Raw genomic sequence first — 14,373 nt, 5'->3', positions numbered from 1 at the left:
AAAAAAAAATCACGTTCCCAGGCGTCACACAGGATGGCATTTGAGAAGGCCGGACAAGTGCAAGAGTCAATGGACTTTTTCACCCCGATAATCAAAATACGCACATTGTTCTTAGATGTGTGTTTAAAAAAACTCGGTTTTGTTTTAGCAGTGGGGAAATATTCATGCTCAAAGGTAACATGATTATTAGTGTTGTCGCTTCCCTCATTTGGGAACTTGTGAAAGTCACAAGCGCACCTTTAAATGCGAGGAGTTAAAGTGGCACGAAAAAGAAGTGTCCAAAAGATACCGGACAAAAGCAAACTTCTTTCCTTGCCACTTGTGCGCGTAAAAGTGCGAGTGTGTGTAAGCAACGGACTTTAGGATCCAGAGGCCAGCAGCGCGGACAACAAATCTGACCCGACCAACCAGGTGACGTCACTTTTGGAAAACAACACCCCCGAAGGAGGCCAAGTGAGTGTGGACTTTGTCACGTCCGTCAATGACTTTTCATGTCATGCTCGTTTTGTTGCCTGAGTGCGAGCGAGTGTTGGTGTGCATTCGAATTAGCCGGAGATTATTTTTTGGGGGCGGGGGGGGGTTAGTCCCGTCCCGTCCCAGCAGGTGTCGCTTATTGTGGACAGCTGCAATTCCGCTTTGCCTGCCAAGTGAAAAACGAACTCGCGCTATCCACACCATTAGCAGCTCACAAGTCGTGTCACTAGGACAAATGACGTCACTTCTGCGTTGCAGCGTATTCATTTGCAGATAATCGCTTTGCGACTTTTGGATATCTGCAAGTGAATGAAGAGGTTTTTTCAAGTGTGTTCCAATGTCGCACCGTCTGCTCCAAGTGAATAAAAAGGGGCTTCGTTTCAAACAGCAGTGTGGATATCACTTTAAAACAACCACAAAAGTGCTGTGCGTGGAGTAGAAATCAGTCATACAACAACAAAGACAGCGAAAACAGAAAATGAATAACACAAATGAACACAATCAATCCTGTTGACTTTGTTGAAAGGGAACCCCGATTTAATGGCGGTTTGCTGCCCTCCGCCCGTCCGTTCGTTCGTTTGTTTGTTTGTCGGCAGTGAGGAGGAGTAGGAGGAGGAGGACGACGACGACGACGACGACGACGACGACGACGACGAGGAAGAGGAAGGCCTGGGCCATGCAGCCTCTGTGCCAGGTGAGCGGCTCGCTCGCCATCAGCAACGCTCGCTCGGCCTGCAGTCCCGAGCTGCTCCAGCGGGGGGCGGTGACGCTCTGCATCAACGTGACGCGGCGGCAGCCTTTCCCTGACGTCGGCGCCCACGTCACGCGAGTCGTTCGAGTGGCCGTGAGCGACCGCCCCGACGACGACCTCTATCGGCACTTGGACGCCTGCGCCGACGCCATCCACGCCGAGGCGCTCGATGGCGGCCGCTGCCTGGTCTACTGCAAAAACGGCCGTAGCCGCTCGGCCGCCGTCTGCGCCGCCTACCTCGTCAAGTACCAGCGGGCGGCGCTGGCGGACGCACTCGAGGTGAACCCGACCTGACCTGGGGGCGGGGCTTCTATTCTTTAGGGCGGCACATGAATTTGAACCCTAACCCGTGTCCATCACAAGATGCCCGATGCCTGAAAAAGTGACCCACAGGAAGTCGGCCATTTACCTTTGAAGCAGTCATTTCACCACCCGCTGGAAAGTAAAAAGCTCCAGACGGTAGTTTCGCCAATGGAGGTGAAATTTGCTTGAGAGGTCCGTCGTAACGAGACAGCCGAGAAAGTCTGGAGGACCCCCGTCTGAAATTGAAATTGAAAGGGAAGTGGGCCACGATGATTTCAAGCTGTCCTTTCACACCCCACTTGCTTGACTTAATGAGACACCCGAAAAAAGTCTCAAGAACTCATATCCGTCAAGTCAAACTAGAAGTCGGCCACTTTTATTTGACGTAGTCGTTGGCGGTGAATTTCCGGGCTTGAACTTCAATCCGGTCCTCCTGTGGAATTCGCCCAAGCCAGTCCCGCTGGGAAGCGGGTATCCGAAACAGATGCGAGATGCTAAATCACCAGGCTTTTGGGGGTTTTTGGTTTTTTTGCCTATGCCACCGAACGTGGAGGCACAGCACGGAATCGGCGTTTGCCGCTCCTTTGGGCGATTGGCCTTTAAAAAGGGACAGTTCTTGCAAAAAAAAAAAAAAAAAGAAAGAAAAGAAAAATCTGCCCCCCAACACCAGTTTCACCAATCAATGTGAAATTTGACGGCGATAATCTGAGAAAAGAACATCTCGGGGGGGGGAAAAAAAAGCCTCCGAGACTGATTGGCAACGTTGAAGAGCGAGTCAGCCATTTTGGGCAAATTGCAGGACAACGAGAGATTCGGGCCATACGAGGCCCGATCGGAAGCGGCTTTCGTCGACAGACGGGAGCCGCGAAATGGTGTGGGTGGAGCCTAGCGGCCGAGTTCGAGCTCGCTTGAGGTTTGGCCGCGGGCACGTTCAGGCAAGGTTTTGTAACAACCTTCCTGGTCGTTTGCCCTCGACAGACGGTGAAGGCCGCCCGGCCGGCGATTGCCCCCAATGCCGGCTTCCTGGCACAGCTGCAGCGGTACGAAGACGAGCTGAGGACGAGGCGAGGTTCACAAGCGTCCCGCGCAAGCCCCGAAAACCCGCCCCACCCCGTCGGGTGAGTTGGTGAGGATTTGGAGGCGGACCTGGACCGGTTCTACTTGGCAAGACCGGTTTGTCTGTGATCTGTAGCTGAATAAAAACACTCTGCAAAAGCGGAACAAAGGCAACTCCCCTCCTTGTCCTTGATGACGTTTCAGTCGAACAAGGCGGCTCGTGTCTGCCGGGAGGCGCGTTGAGGTTGTTTCCGATTTTGTTTCCGATTTTGTTTCCGATTCCGTTTCCGATTCTGTTTGCGATTCTGTTTGCGATTTTGTTTCCGATTTTGCCGACCGATTGCGCCGTTGTCAGGGCAGGGGCGGGAAAAAGGACCCGTGCCCCAAACGGAACAGGAAGAGGGGCATTTTGGTTTGAAGCAGCCTTTTTCGGCACTCAGGCGCGTCCCCCGGCAAGTTGGGGGGGAAAAAATGACAAGGTGAGGGCGAACCGGGCGCAAACGTCAACCGTAGCAGGACGCACGAGAAAGTCTGAAAGACCGGCGGCCAGAGCGGAGGAGTCCATTTAGGACGGGAAGCGGCCTTTTGGAGTCGTAACGGAGTGAAAAAAGAGAGGGGAGCCCGCTTGGCCGACCGCGGCGAGTGGCGTTTATTGAGGCGCACATCAGGGTTCCGGCGGCTGCGCGCTTTTGTCCCAGTCCTGGCGCACGCTGTCGATCCACTCGTTGTAGTTGGACACCTTGGTGTAGATGCCCAGCTTGTCGCGGCGCCCGCAGCCCTCGCCCCAGGACACCAGGCCCACCAGGAACCAGGTGTCGGCGTGCAGAGTCACCATGGGGCCGCCGCTGTCCCCCTCGCAGGCGTCGGCGCTCTGGCCCAGGACGCCGCCGCACAGCACGTTGTCGGAGATGTTGTGCGACATGTGGGCGGCGCACACCTCGCGGCTGACCAGCGGCACCCGGATGACGTTGAGCGCCGAGCTGAAGCGCTGGCTCTCCTGGCTTTCCTTGCCCCAGCCCGTCACCACCGTCTGGGTGCCGTTGCGGTGGAGGAGCCGCTCGGCCAGCCGCCGGCCCGGCAGGCACGCCGGCAGGATGTACTCGGAGAAGGGCGCCGGGCTCTCCAGGCGCAGGAGGGCGATGTCGTTGTCCACCGTGCCGCTGTCGTAGTCGGGGTGCCGGAAGGCCTCGCTGACCTTCAGCATCACCTCGGTGCCCTCGTCGCGGAAACGCTCGTAGTCGCCTGCGGGCAAACGTTTGCCGGGACCTCACTTGTCTGCGCGATTGCGCCGGCCGTTTCCCGCGCCGGCCGTTTCCCGCGCCGGCCGTTTCCCGCGCCGGCCGACGGAAGCCGAGCGCCGGGCCGCCGACTCACCCAGCCTGACTCGGAAGCGCAGGTTGTTGTCCAGACAGTGGGCGGCCGTCAGCACCCAGTTGCGGTCGATCAGCACGCCGCCGCAGTGGAAGCGACCTTTGGCGTTCTGCACCAGGACCTGGCGGGACACGGCCGCGAATGAGCATCCGGACCGGGGACGCGGCGGCGGCGGCGGCGCGCAGCGCGCCATTCCGCGTCCGGGTGGCGCCGTGGCCTCGGTCTCACCTGCCAGGGACTCTCGCCCTTCTTGCCCACTTCGCCGCCCACCATCCAGGGCATGAGGCCGTCCATGGGCCTGGTGTAGGACGAGCGTCCGATCAGCAGCTGCCCGCACGACGACGGCCCTGCGCGCACGTCACGTGGTGAGGCCGTCTCGGGCCCGCCTGCCTGCCGGCGCCTTTTCCTCACCTTTGGCGATGCACCTCTTGCCGTCGTCGTGCAGCTTGTAGCCGCCCACGCAGCCGCACGTCCGCCGCAGGCCGTCCTCGCTCTCCGCGCACTCGTGGTCGCAGTCGCCGTTGTTCACGCTGCAGTTGGTCGCCGATCGAGCTGGGACGGGACGGCGGGCGGGCGGGCCTCAGAAATTGGCCCGGCCAACCTCCTGTCCAATTTCAGACGCGACGGGTCCCGCAGACTTTTACCCGCGCGCTATTATCGCTATCATCGAGTCGACGAAATGTCGTGTCGTCGATCCGCCGCCGCGGACTGACCGCTCGGAGTGCCGCACGGCTTGTTGGAAATACCATGGCCCACTTCCTGTTCGATTGGGAGCGTGGCCAAAGTGGGACCTTTTCCGCGCGCGGTCCCGATGAAACACGGGCGCCGTCGCTGGGGGCTGGATTTGTGTGGAACGCGGGAAAAGGCCTTCTTCAAAGCAAAGTGGCCAACTTCCTGCTCCGTTTTCGACTTCCTTTGCGCCGAACGTCACGTTGTTTGACCGGGCCGACTTGCTGTCGACTTTGGTGCGCTTTCGCTGCGTGTTTTTTTCATTTTGATCGGTGAACCGCGCACCCGCCCGCCGGCCATGTCGAGGCCTTCCGGCAACCCGAACCGTTTCAAAAGGATAAGCGGAAAATCATGCTCATGATCAATATTTGCGATGGATTCGTCTGGAACTGACCGTGTTCGCAGTACTTTCCCTCGTATCCGTGGTGACAGCTGCACACGTAATCTTGCAGCATGTCCACGCACTTCCCGTGGACACAGCGGCTGGACTCGCACTGGTTCCCGTCTGAAAGGAAGGCAGGCAGGCGGGCAGGCGGGCAGGCGGGCAGGCGGGCAGGCACGCAGGCAGGCACGCACGCACGCAGGCACGCACGCAGGCACGCACGCAGGCACACACACGCACGCACAGAGCGCGTCGCCCCCTTTGCTTCGCATCAGTGGCCGTCCGTCCTCATGTCTCACCTCTGTACACCGTCCAGAACTCCAGCTGGAGAAGGACAGCAAAGAGTCCATTTGTTTCCGAACGTCCCGGTGTCCCCGAATGCGCCGCCGCACTCGGACCAAAACATCTTTTGATCGCGTTTCAAAGCCGCTTGACTGATTCGAATCTTGTGCACTGCACAGGGATTGGATTTGGGCTCTGGATCCATTCCTTCAACGTCACGCAGAGAGAAAGCAAACGGCAAGGAGCTTTTTTCGATCCGTTCAAATGGTTGTTTTTTTTTCTTCCTGGCTTTCTGGCCATTTTCCCAACGCGTCCTGACACCAAACGAGCGAGCGACGCTTGCATCGCCTCGCCAGAAATAAGAGCAAGAAATGTTGCTTCATTTCCAGACAACGTGCAACGAAATGGCGCGGACTTCCCGTAGATTGCCCTTTTTGCGGATTCTTGCGCTTTTTGCGGCTTCTTTTTTTCGTCACGGCAAATCTAATGAGGGGGTGATGGCGGCAAATATCTCGTACGTCAATGATTTGCGTCGCTGCGGCATTTGCGCGTCACTTATTTGTGGATTTTGGGGGGACTCGTTGACTTTTAGGCCATTCCCCCACTTCTTTGTTGTTTGGCCGTCCTAAAAAACAAAAGAGGAAAGCCCGTTTACACTATAGTAAGCAGGGATGGGCGAGCGCCGCTATCCCTATCGCTATTGTGGCGATCGCCGGCCTTATTGGGAGCTATCGGCACTCGCGACCGGCTCGCGACCGCGTGACGATCAGCGAGTGGAAACGACAACATTTCAGGTGCCAAACGTACCAGCGGTATCGCTATTGGTGACCACTGAAGAATTGAGACGCGTACGGGATCGGTGTGGAAAGAATTCGACGTGGCTCGCAAATGAGTGTATCGTTGCTTTTGCGCCAACTTTCAAGATGCCATCTTACCGTGGTCTCTCGAACCTTGAAGATTTCTCGCGCCTCCTCGAACTCGCACGTCTCCTCCACGCACTCCCGCTCCATGGACGGCGGCTTGAGCTCCTCCAGGAAGGAGTTGGCGCGGCGCGAGCGCAGCAGCATGTGGGCCTCCGGCGGCCTGGAGAACACTGGGGAGGCGCAGCACAAGCACGCGCCGCTTCAGCCGGCTCGTCGTCGTCGTCTTCGCCCGCCCGCCCGCCGCCGGGGACTCACCTGATAGGCTGAGCGCCGACGCCGCCCACGCGGCGAGCGTCAGGCACAGGCAGACGGCCGGCCGGCGCATGTCGGTGGAAACCTGCGGCCGATCACAGCGGGCGCTCAGAGCTCGGACTACAAACATGGCCGACCGCGAGTCGCGGGCAAACGACCTTTTCACGATGCTTGTATCGCTCGCGATTTAGCGGGGGGGGCCTCCGATGGGATTCCGGGAAGCGCCGTGAACTTTGAACGCAACTGAACAGAAACGTCTTTTCCGCTTCACGCCCAAATCGACTCAACTTTATTCACGGAACGCGGCGCGGTGCGGCCGAGAAAAAAAAAAATCAAACATAAAACAAGACAATCAAGCACCGAAGCGCGTCGCACCCGCTTTTGATCGGCGTCCGAGGCGCGATCAGCTTGTGATCCGCTTTCAACCCGACCCACTCAATTTGGAGTTGACTTTGAATCCAAGCAAAGTTGGGATCCACGTTCAAATCCAAACCACTTATGGTCCACTTTCCAAGCAGTCGTCGTAAATGAAGCGCAAGCGAGACAAAGAAGGAGACGGACGGAGGCGGGCGCCTTACTTTCCCGGCGTTTGATGGGCTTTTTTCGATGGCGTTCGGATGGCGCGACGGTCGCGGTGCTGCGTCTGCGTCTTTGTGTGGCGTCAATGAGTGACTCGCCGTGTTTACTGCGAGTCCACAGTCTGCGGCCCCGCACTGTCAACACTCCAGCCCCCGCTGGCGCCCCCCCCCCCCCCCCCCCCCCCAAGCAAGTACAAATACTTGCTCACTGGACTGGGCTCCATGTCCGTCCGGGTATCGAGTGTTTCCATTCGGGACCACTTTGACCTTCTTCATCTTCTCCTTTCCATCTTTTTGTCTTCACTCTCTGATTATTGATCCTCCTCATCTTTGTGCCGGCCCAAAAAAATGACCCGGAGGAAATTTCAGGCGTTGATAGCCGGTCAGTCACCAGTCGGGCGGGCGGGGGGGGGGGTCCCTCTCGCCGCGATGATGTCGTGCGCTGGAAATCAGGACGCTGCTGAAGGTCGGCCATTCATCTTTTGCGTTTGCGTGGGCGCGCCTCGTCTCGCTTGACCTTTTGTGTCGATGCTTGTCTGGTTTCCGCTTCCAATTTAGATTCATTCGGTCCAAGGTTTACTTTGTTTGCGTGAAGGAGGTCACAGCAATGAGGAGCACCCTCCACAAAAGCAAATAAGGAGCAAGTAAGGCATTTTAAGACAAACCAAAAAAATGACCACGCACACGTAAGGCGTTTTTGTGAAAAAAAACAACAGCCGTGTAAAGTAAGGCATTTTTTGGAGAAAAAAAAACAAACAAAAACGACCACGCGCACGTAAGGCGTTTTGGGGGAAAACAAAGACCGTGTATAGAAAGGCGTTTTTTGTGAAAAGAAATAAGGCTTTTTTTGTGAAAAAACAAACAACCGTGTATGGTGGGGCGTTTTTTGAAGAAGAGGCAGCTTCAATCGAACACCGTGACATGTTAAGTTCTTTATTGGGCTTTTTGTGATATCAAATTTGACTACAGATCCAGTTCAACTGACTTCACGCATCACCACAGCTAACGTGCTAGCGGCCTGTTAATAATTGTAATACTTGAGCGTGATAATGAAAACGCCGACAAAAGAAATGTCATATTCGTTGTGGTTAGTTTGCAGCTAACGCGGCTAACCCAAGGCAAAACTTCGAGCGGGTTTTGTCACTTTTCTTTAGGCGTCACGTCGTCGCCGCCCGACACGTTTCCTTCCTCGTCGTCGTCGTCGCCACCGATCATGCCTCGAAGGTACGATCGCTTGAACTCCTGGAACACAAGCTCCTCCTCCATTTCACTTCACACACAACCATGCACACACATTCAACACTTGAGCACCAACGGCAAATGACCAATTGGAAATAGCACGTTGACACACAAGCCAAATTAGCTCCGGGCATTAGCACTTTAACTGACACCGAGGCGAAACAGTGTATTGGCATCAGTATGTTGGCATGAAGCACGATTCTTTCAGCATACTCGTGGGGGCGTCTATGAGCATGTGAACTGCTTATGGGCATTAATAAATAAAACTGCCTACTGGTAGTAGTAGTAGTAGCTCTGTTAGCGCAAGCATCTCATAGCATGTGTCGGGAGCACCGGTGGTGGCACATTTAGCACATGAGCGCTAATGATGTCAAACTTCCTGTCGGCATTCGCGCCGACATCAAACCGCTCCTTTGCGCAAATGACGCATTGGCTTTCACACAAAAGCTCAACTATGGAAGTATTGAGAAAAGTCACCTTTCCTTGACTGGTGGCAAAAGCAAGAAGTCGAGAAGAAGAGTTTGTGAGGTTTCTGGAATGTTTGCTGTCAATGTTTTCAAGAAGATGAGCGGCACCATCCTCACCTGCGTCGGGTTTCGGGTGCATCAGTTTGAAGGGAAGCTCCAGAGAAACCTCACTGTCACACAAGCAACTGATCAACGCCGAGCAGAAACACGTCACGCTTGAACTCGATCGCCGACGCGCGCGACGCGGCGGCCGTCGGGCACGCCGTCGGACCGATTGGACGGCGGCCGTCGGGCACGCCGTCGGACCGATTGGACGGCGGCCGTCGGGCACGCCGTCGGACCGATTGGACGGCGGCCGTCGGGCACGCCGTCGGACCGATTGGACGGCGGCCGTCGGGCACGCCGTCGGACCGATTCGACGGCGGCCGTCGGGCACGCCGTCGGACCGATTCGACGACGGGTGGACTTCACTACTCCACGTCGCCGTTTATAGCTTCGAGTAGGCCGAGCGCCAATCGCGGCTTTTCGCCGTCCCGTCCTCCGATCGGCAGAGGACCTTCGACTCGCCCGTCCGCGGCCGTCGCCGCGCTACCGCGTCCGGCCGGTTAACAAAGCGACAACAGTCTTGGTACGTCTGCATGAAAAAGACGCCGGCGGTGGAAGTGAACAATGCTTAGCATCACTAGCTTCTCTTAGCTGGCGAGTGTCAGCGAGTGTCGGTCGGTCGTCTGTCGTGCGTGAGTCAGGTGTGTCAATCAGCGTCCATACGCACCTTGAGCTCATCAAGCTGCCGCAATGTAGAAATGAGAGCGGAACTCAAGTTGCGCAATGAAGACAGACAACATCAGGAAACACGTCGAGCAGTTTTTTGTCACAGACTTGTCAACCCTAATCCCGGACAGAAACAGGCGCTTACTCACCCTCCGATGATGAGCTTGACCGTCACCCTGTAGGACACCATGATGCCAAGAACCTCCTTCAGGATGCCCGGCTTGACGCTGGAACCATGCATTAGCATTAGCATTAGCACTAGCACTAGCACTAGCACTAGCACTAGCACTAGCACTAGCACTAGTATTCGCATTCGCATTCGCATTCGCATTCGCATTCGCATCAGAAGTCTGATCCTATTTCTGGCGGCTCGCGCTCACTCACATGCTGGACGAGGCCAAGTTGGTGTCTTCGTGCTTGAGTTTTCCGTCCAGAGCGATGCCCCGCCTCTCCCTGTTGTTGGCCAGCAGGGGGAGCAGCAGGATGTCTTTTTGGAGCGTCGCCCCCGCAGGAAGCGTTTCCCTGAAGAACAACAAAGTCGGTCAAGGGCTAGTGCACAGGTGTCAAGCTGCGGTCGCGGGGGGCCGCTTTCCCCGCATGTTTTGCAATTCTCCCTGCTGCAACGCACCTGTTTCAAATCAGGATCAGGATAGGGTCAGGCTGCGGCAGAGCTTGCTGGTGAGCTGATCATTTGAATCAGGTATGTTGCAGCAAGCAGGAAAGCGGCCCTTGCGTTTGACACCTACGGGCTAGCGTAAGCGTTAGCCCGCTCGCCACTCACCCTTCTTCGATGGCGACGCATTTGACGTAGCTGTCGTTGGAGTACAGCACCACTGTGGCCACCTGATCCACTGCGGACACCAACGAGGCAAACTCAACAAGTGACAGGTAAACAGCCCTCCTTCAGTTTGGCTACCTCCAGGTTAGCTAGCTAGACCCAATGCAGTGGCTGATTACTTGGTGGGAAGCCTAATAGGACCCTTTTACCTGAGACAACATGTCCTCCGTTTTCCTTTACATTCCTCGCTTGATTGGCAACTTGCGCTGTTGCCACACTTTCAGGTTAGCCGTCCTCTGACGAAGACGCGCGACAAAGCGCTACAATGTTGTCTTGCTACGATGTCGTGATGCGAAATCATGCGACGATGTTGTGCTAAAATGTCACGCTACCATGTCGCGCTCCTGCGGCTCTCCAAACGGTCTCCATTAGATGAGCTGCTACAATGTTGCGCTGCGTATTACGACGTCATGCTAAGGCATCATCGCGCTGTGTTGTAGTTCTGGGATGTTACACTCCATTGTTTTCGCGCCACGTCGCCAAGTTACGTTGTCAGGTTAGGTCCTCACTTACGATGTCACGTAAGGACGTTTTCAAGCTACGACATCTTGCTAAGGCATCGCCAAGCTCGGCGGTCGAGCGCTACGTCGTCGCGCGGCAATGTTAAGTCGGCTATGCGGTGACGCTACATCGCCACCCTACGTCAGGGGTCGTCAATCCTGTTGCCGATTGATTTTAGCAGCTCAGGCTTCACCGACGCGAGCGGACAAAACGTTTGAATCAGGTGTGTTGCAGCAGGCAGCGCTCCAGGAAAACAAGCAGGACAGCGTCCCCGGAGGAAGAGGATTGAAGACCCCGGCCTACGGTAGGACGCGACGCTCTGACGTCACGTGGCTAAATGTCCAGAACGTACCGGAGATGACCACGTTCTTGACATTCTTGCTGGAGTCGTTGACCACGTTGAGGTGCAGCCTCATGGTCTCGCCGTGGTAGAAAATCTGCAGACGGAGAGCGGGAGGAAGTCAGCGGAGCGTCAACATTGCGACAGCCCGGGCGGCGCCAAGCCAAGCCACGCCCCCCCCCCACCTCTTTGTCCAGCCGGGCCGTCACGCGCAGCGGCTTGTCTGACACGGAGAAGTCCCGGGAGATTTCCACAGCGGCGCCGCCTTGGGTGTCGGGGGCGTACTGCACCTTCCTGATCATCAGCTTGACCGAGCTCCTGGAGGACAAGGAGCGCGCGGAGATCGGGCGCGGGCGTCGCTTGGCTCACGCGGACGCGGCGCCGGCCCACCTTACCGTTTGCGGATTTTGGCGTCCTGACTCTCGGCGCTGAACGCTTTCACCTCAAACTCCACCGCGCATTGCTGAGGACACCCAGATGTCACGCAAGGCATTGTGGGAAGCCAGCTGGTGGCGCGTTCACGCACGCACGCACACAAATACTTCTCTGAACAAACAAACGAAGAAACGCTAAGCCTAGTTTGAAACGCTCAGCCTAGTTTGAAACGCTAAGCCTAGTTTGAAACGCTAAGCCTAGTTTGAAACGCTAAGCCTAGTTTGAAACGCTAAGCCTAGTTTGAAACGCTAAGCCTAGTTTGAAACCCTACATTGAAAGCCTAACCCTAGTTTTAAGGCTTAGTTTGAAATCCTAGCCCCAGTTTGACAGCCTACCTTGGGAGCCTTCGCAGCAACCGTCGCTTCAAAGTTTACTTTGAAAACCAAAATCGAAGAAATTCAAACCATACCCAAACCCCAGTGTGAAAGCCTGAGCCTAGTTCAAAACTGTCCTTTGAAGCCTAACACTAGTTTGAAACCAACATTTCAAACCCTCTCGTGGTTTGAAAGCTTAACACTGCTCTGAGACCCTCATTCGAAACCCTCAGCCAATATTCAAACCCCAACCCTTGTTTGAAACCCTACCACTTGTTTGAAGTGCTTACCCTAACTTTGAAACCCCAAGCGTCGTGTTAAACTCTACTTTGGAAGCCTGACCCATGTTTGAAACCCTAATCCATTCTTGAACATCCTCCACTAGTTTGAAACTTAACTTAACCTAATTTGAAGCCTCGATTGGAAACCCTTTTCCTAAATTCAAAACGCTCATTTGAAAATATGGAACTCGAGTTTGAAAAACGAAACCTCATTTTAAACCCCACTTTGAAACGCTCACTCGAATTTGAAACCCTGACCCTCATTTGAAACCTTACTTTCAACCCTAACCAAACCCTCAGCCTTGTTTGAAACTCGATTTTGAAACCCTTACCCGACTTTGAATCCCGACCATAAACCCTAACCCTAATTTGAAACCCTAACCCTAGTTTGAGACCTTCCTTTTAAACCCTTACTGGAGTTTGAAACCCTACTTTGAAACCGTAACTCTAGTTTGAGACCTTCCTTTGAAACCCTTACTGGAGTTTGAAACCCTACTTTGAAACCGTAACTCTAGTTTGAGACCTTCCTTTGAAACCGTAACTCTAGTTTGAAACCCTACTTTGAAACCGTAACTCTAGTTTGAGACCTTCCTTTGAAACCGTAACTCTAGTTTGAACCCCTACTTGGAAAGCCTTAATCTCCTTTGACCTGACACACTGAGACACACCCACACACACACACGCGTGCACTCGCCCGCGCGCACACGCGGGAAGGGGCGTCGCCGTCACCTTGCCGACGTCGCGGGGCGCCGGCTGCATGGCCACCGAACACGGCAGGTTGTCGGGGAACTGCGGCGAGAGCGGACACGACACGTGTTGCGCGGCGCCGAGGGGTCGTCGGGCGGCGTGCGATTGTCGGGGGCGGCGTCACCTCGAAGAAGAAGGGGTAGGCGTCGTCGCCCAGCTTCCGCAGCAGCTTGGCCTGCGTGCGCGTGTGGACGTCCCGCTCGCGGTCCTGCAGGGGCGGGTACACCTGCCGCGTGGACAGGTAGAGCTCGCGGCGGAAGGCCAGGCCCATCACGTCCATGTCGTCGCGGCCGTAGCGGAAGGTGCACGACAGCGTGACGAACACTGGGGGGCGCCAGACAGCTCGGTCACCTCCCGAGGGCGGGCGGCCGACGCCACGCCACGCCACGCCACGCCACGCCACGCCACGCCACGGGACGCGCTCACCTTTCCTCCCCTGCAGGGCCTCGCGCTCGATCACGATCACGCCGTCTGGTGGGAGCGCCGCGCGGGTTAGCGTTACCCATGGGCGGCGTGCTGACAAAATAGCTAGGTGGCCAAATAGCTAGCCGGCTAGGCGGAGAGTTGGCGCTAAGTCAAGCGAAGCGGCTCGGAGCCTGGTGGGATAAATGTGGCGAAGTGGCCTCACCTACTGGATCCACAGAGTCCACGCGGTCCACAAAGTCCCGCCTCCCCATGTACACGCCCACCTGAAGACCACCAGACCAGAAAGATGACGTCACCCAGTCATTCCTTCATTCTGCTGCCCATCCGTGCAAGCTTCTATCATCCATTTTTTTCCTCATCAAGCTAATCATCCGTCCATCATCCATCCAAGCCGCGTTTTCCCACGTTAGCGTGTTAGCTGACCGACTTGTCTTTGCAGATCTTCTTGAAGACGACATTCTTGGGGCTCATGATGCTGCCGTGTGACAAGACAAACAGGAAGCGGTCAGCGTGGCCACGACGGCGCCACGACGGCGCCCACTCACCTGCAGCGAGACCGGGACCAAGACGAGCGCGACGGGCCGGCCTGCTCTTTATATGTTCTATTATACGGCCGCGCTCCTTCGCAACGGCAAATCGGGAGCTTTCGCCACATTGGCCGCGCCCACGTTGGCCACGCCCACCGCAACCTGCTCGAATCGACCGCTGAGAGGATTGGAGAGCGTTCCGACCGCGTCAGCACAACCGATCAGATTATGTTGTGTTGCGTGTGTGTGTGTGCGCGCGCGCGCGCGCCCTCCATGTTTCCATGACAGGTGGGCAATATTATGGGATGTCTCAAACCAGACGGTGAGCTGTGTTTCTCATGATACCAAGTACTGATACGGCTACTACTTTTCATGTGTAAACTGTC

General features: G+C 56.0%; 3 protein-coding genes and 1 long non-coding RNA gene across 8 annotated transcripts; 1 reads left to right on the top strand and 3 right to left on the bottom strand.

Moving 5' to 3' along the window:
• The first annotated feature begins 306 nt into the window (after positions 1–306).
• On the top strand, positions 307–2,753 carry dusp28 (dual specificity phosphatase 28). 2 transcript variants are annotated; one of them, XM_086042297.1, is made up of 3 exons: positions 307–453; positions 1,071–1,504; positions 2,507–2,753. In XM_086042297.1, coding segments are annotated over exons 1-3 (579 nt in total). In that variant the 5' UTR covers positions 307–452; the 3' UTR covers positions 2,651–2,753. The 2 variants fall into 2 exon arrangements, with proteins under 2 accessions (XP_085898423.1, XP_085898424.1); XM_086042298.1 differs by having other exon boundaries at positions 307–1,504.
• A 456-nt stretch (positions 2,754–3,209) lies between these two features.
• proca (protein C (inactivator of coagulation factors Va and VIIIa), a) lies at positions 3,210–7,238 on the bottom strand. 2 transcript variants are annotated; one of them, XM_086042290.1, is made up of 9 exons: positions 7,102–7,238; positions 6,527–6,608; positions 6,284–6,441; positions 5,366–5,390; positions 5,079–5,189; positions 4,367–4,507; positions 4,184–4,302; positions 3,959–4,076; positions 3,210–3,826 (listed from the first exon to the last, which is right to left on the bottom strand). In XM_086042290.1, the coding sequence occupies exons 2-9, from the start codon at positions 6,594–6,596 to the stop codon at positions 3,249–3,251; spliced, it is 1,320 nt and encodes a 439-aa protein (XP_085898416.1). In that variant the 5' UTR covers positions 6,597–6,608; positions 7,102–7,238; the 3' UTR covers positions 3,210–3,248. The 2 variants fall into 2 exon arrangements, with proteins under 2 accessions (XP_085898416.1, XP_085898419.1); XM_086042293.1 differs by lacking the exon at positions 7,102–7,238 and adding an exon at positions 6,682–6,995.
• Positions 7,239–8,020: 782 nt separating this feature from the next.
• saga (S-antigen; retina and pineal gland (arrestin) a) lies at positions 8,021–14,108 on the bottom strand. Of its 3 annotated transcripts, XM_086042294.1 has the most exons (16): positions 14,006–14,108; positions 13,884–13,935; positions 13,663–13,723; positions 13,461–13,505; positions 13,159–13,358; positions 13,017–13,076; positions 11,653–11,720; positions 11,443–11,575; positions 11,270–11,354; positions 10,360–10,429; positions 9,963–10,100; positions 9,728–9,805; positions 9,580–9,594; positions 8,925–8,977; positions 8,818–8,827; positions 8,021–8,371 (listed from the first exon to the last, which is right to left on the bottom strand). In XM_086042294.1, exons 2-16 carry the CDS (start codon positions 13,929–13,931, stop codon positions 8,242–8,244), a joined length of 1,194 nt encoding a protein of 397 aa, XP_085898420.1. In that variant the 5' UTR covers positions 13,932–13,935; positions 14,006–14,108; the 3' UTR covers positions 8,021–8,241. The 3 variants fall into 3 exon arrangements, with proteins under 3 accessions (XP_085898420.1, XP_085898422.1, XP_085898421.1); XM_086042296.1 differs by lacking the exon at positions 8,818–8,827 and having other exon boundaries at positions 14,006–14,107; XM_086042295.1 differs by lacking the exons at positions 8,818–8,827; positions 8,925–8,977.
• LOC147141544 (uncharacterized) lies at positions 11,821–13,010 on the bottom strand. Its single transcript, XR_015088282.1, has 2 exons — positions 12,747–13,010; positions 11,821–12,682 (listed from the first exon to the last, which is right to left on the bottom strand). It is a non-coding gene; the product is annotated as an uncharacterized LOC147141544 (long non-coding RNA).
• Positions 14,109–14,373: the final 265 nt, after the last annotated feature.

Source organism: Filicampus tigris, chromosome 10, assembly GCF_054856515.1.
Source record: "Filicampus tigris isolate MCC_2025a chromosome 10, RoL_Ftig_1.0, whole genome shotgun sequence".
Classification (NCBI taxonomy): domain Eukaryota; kingdom Metazoa; phylum Chordata; class Actinopteri; order Syngnathiformes; family Syngnathidae; genus Filicampus; species Filicampus tigris.
The sequence above is the reverse complement of the archived record's forward strand: the minus strand, read 5'-3'. Positions and strand labels throughout refer to the sequence as shown.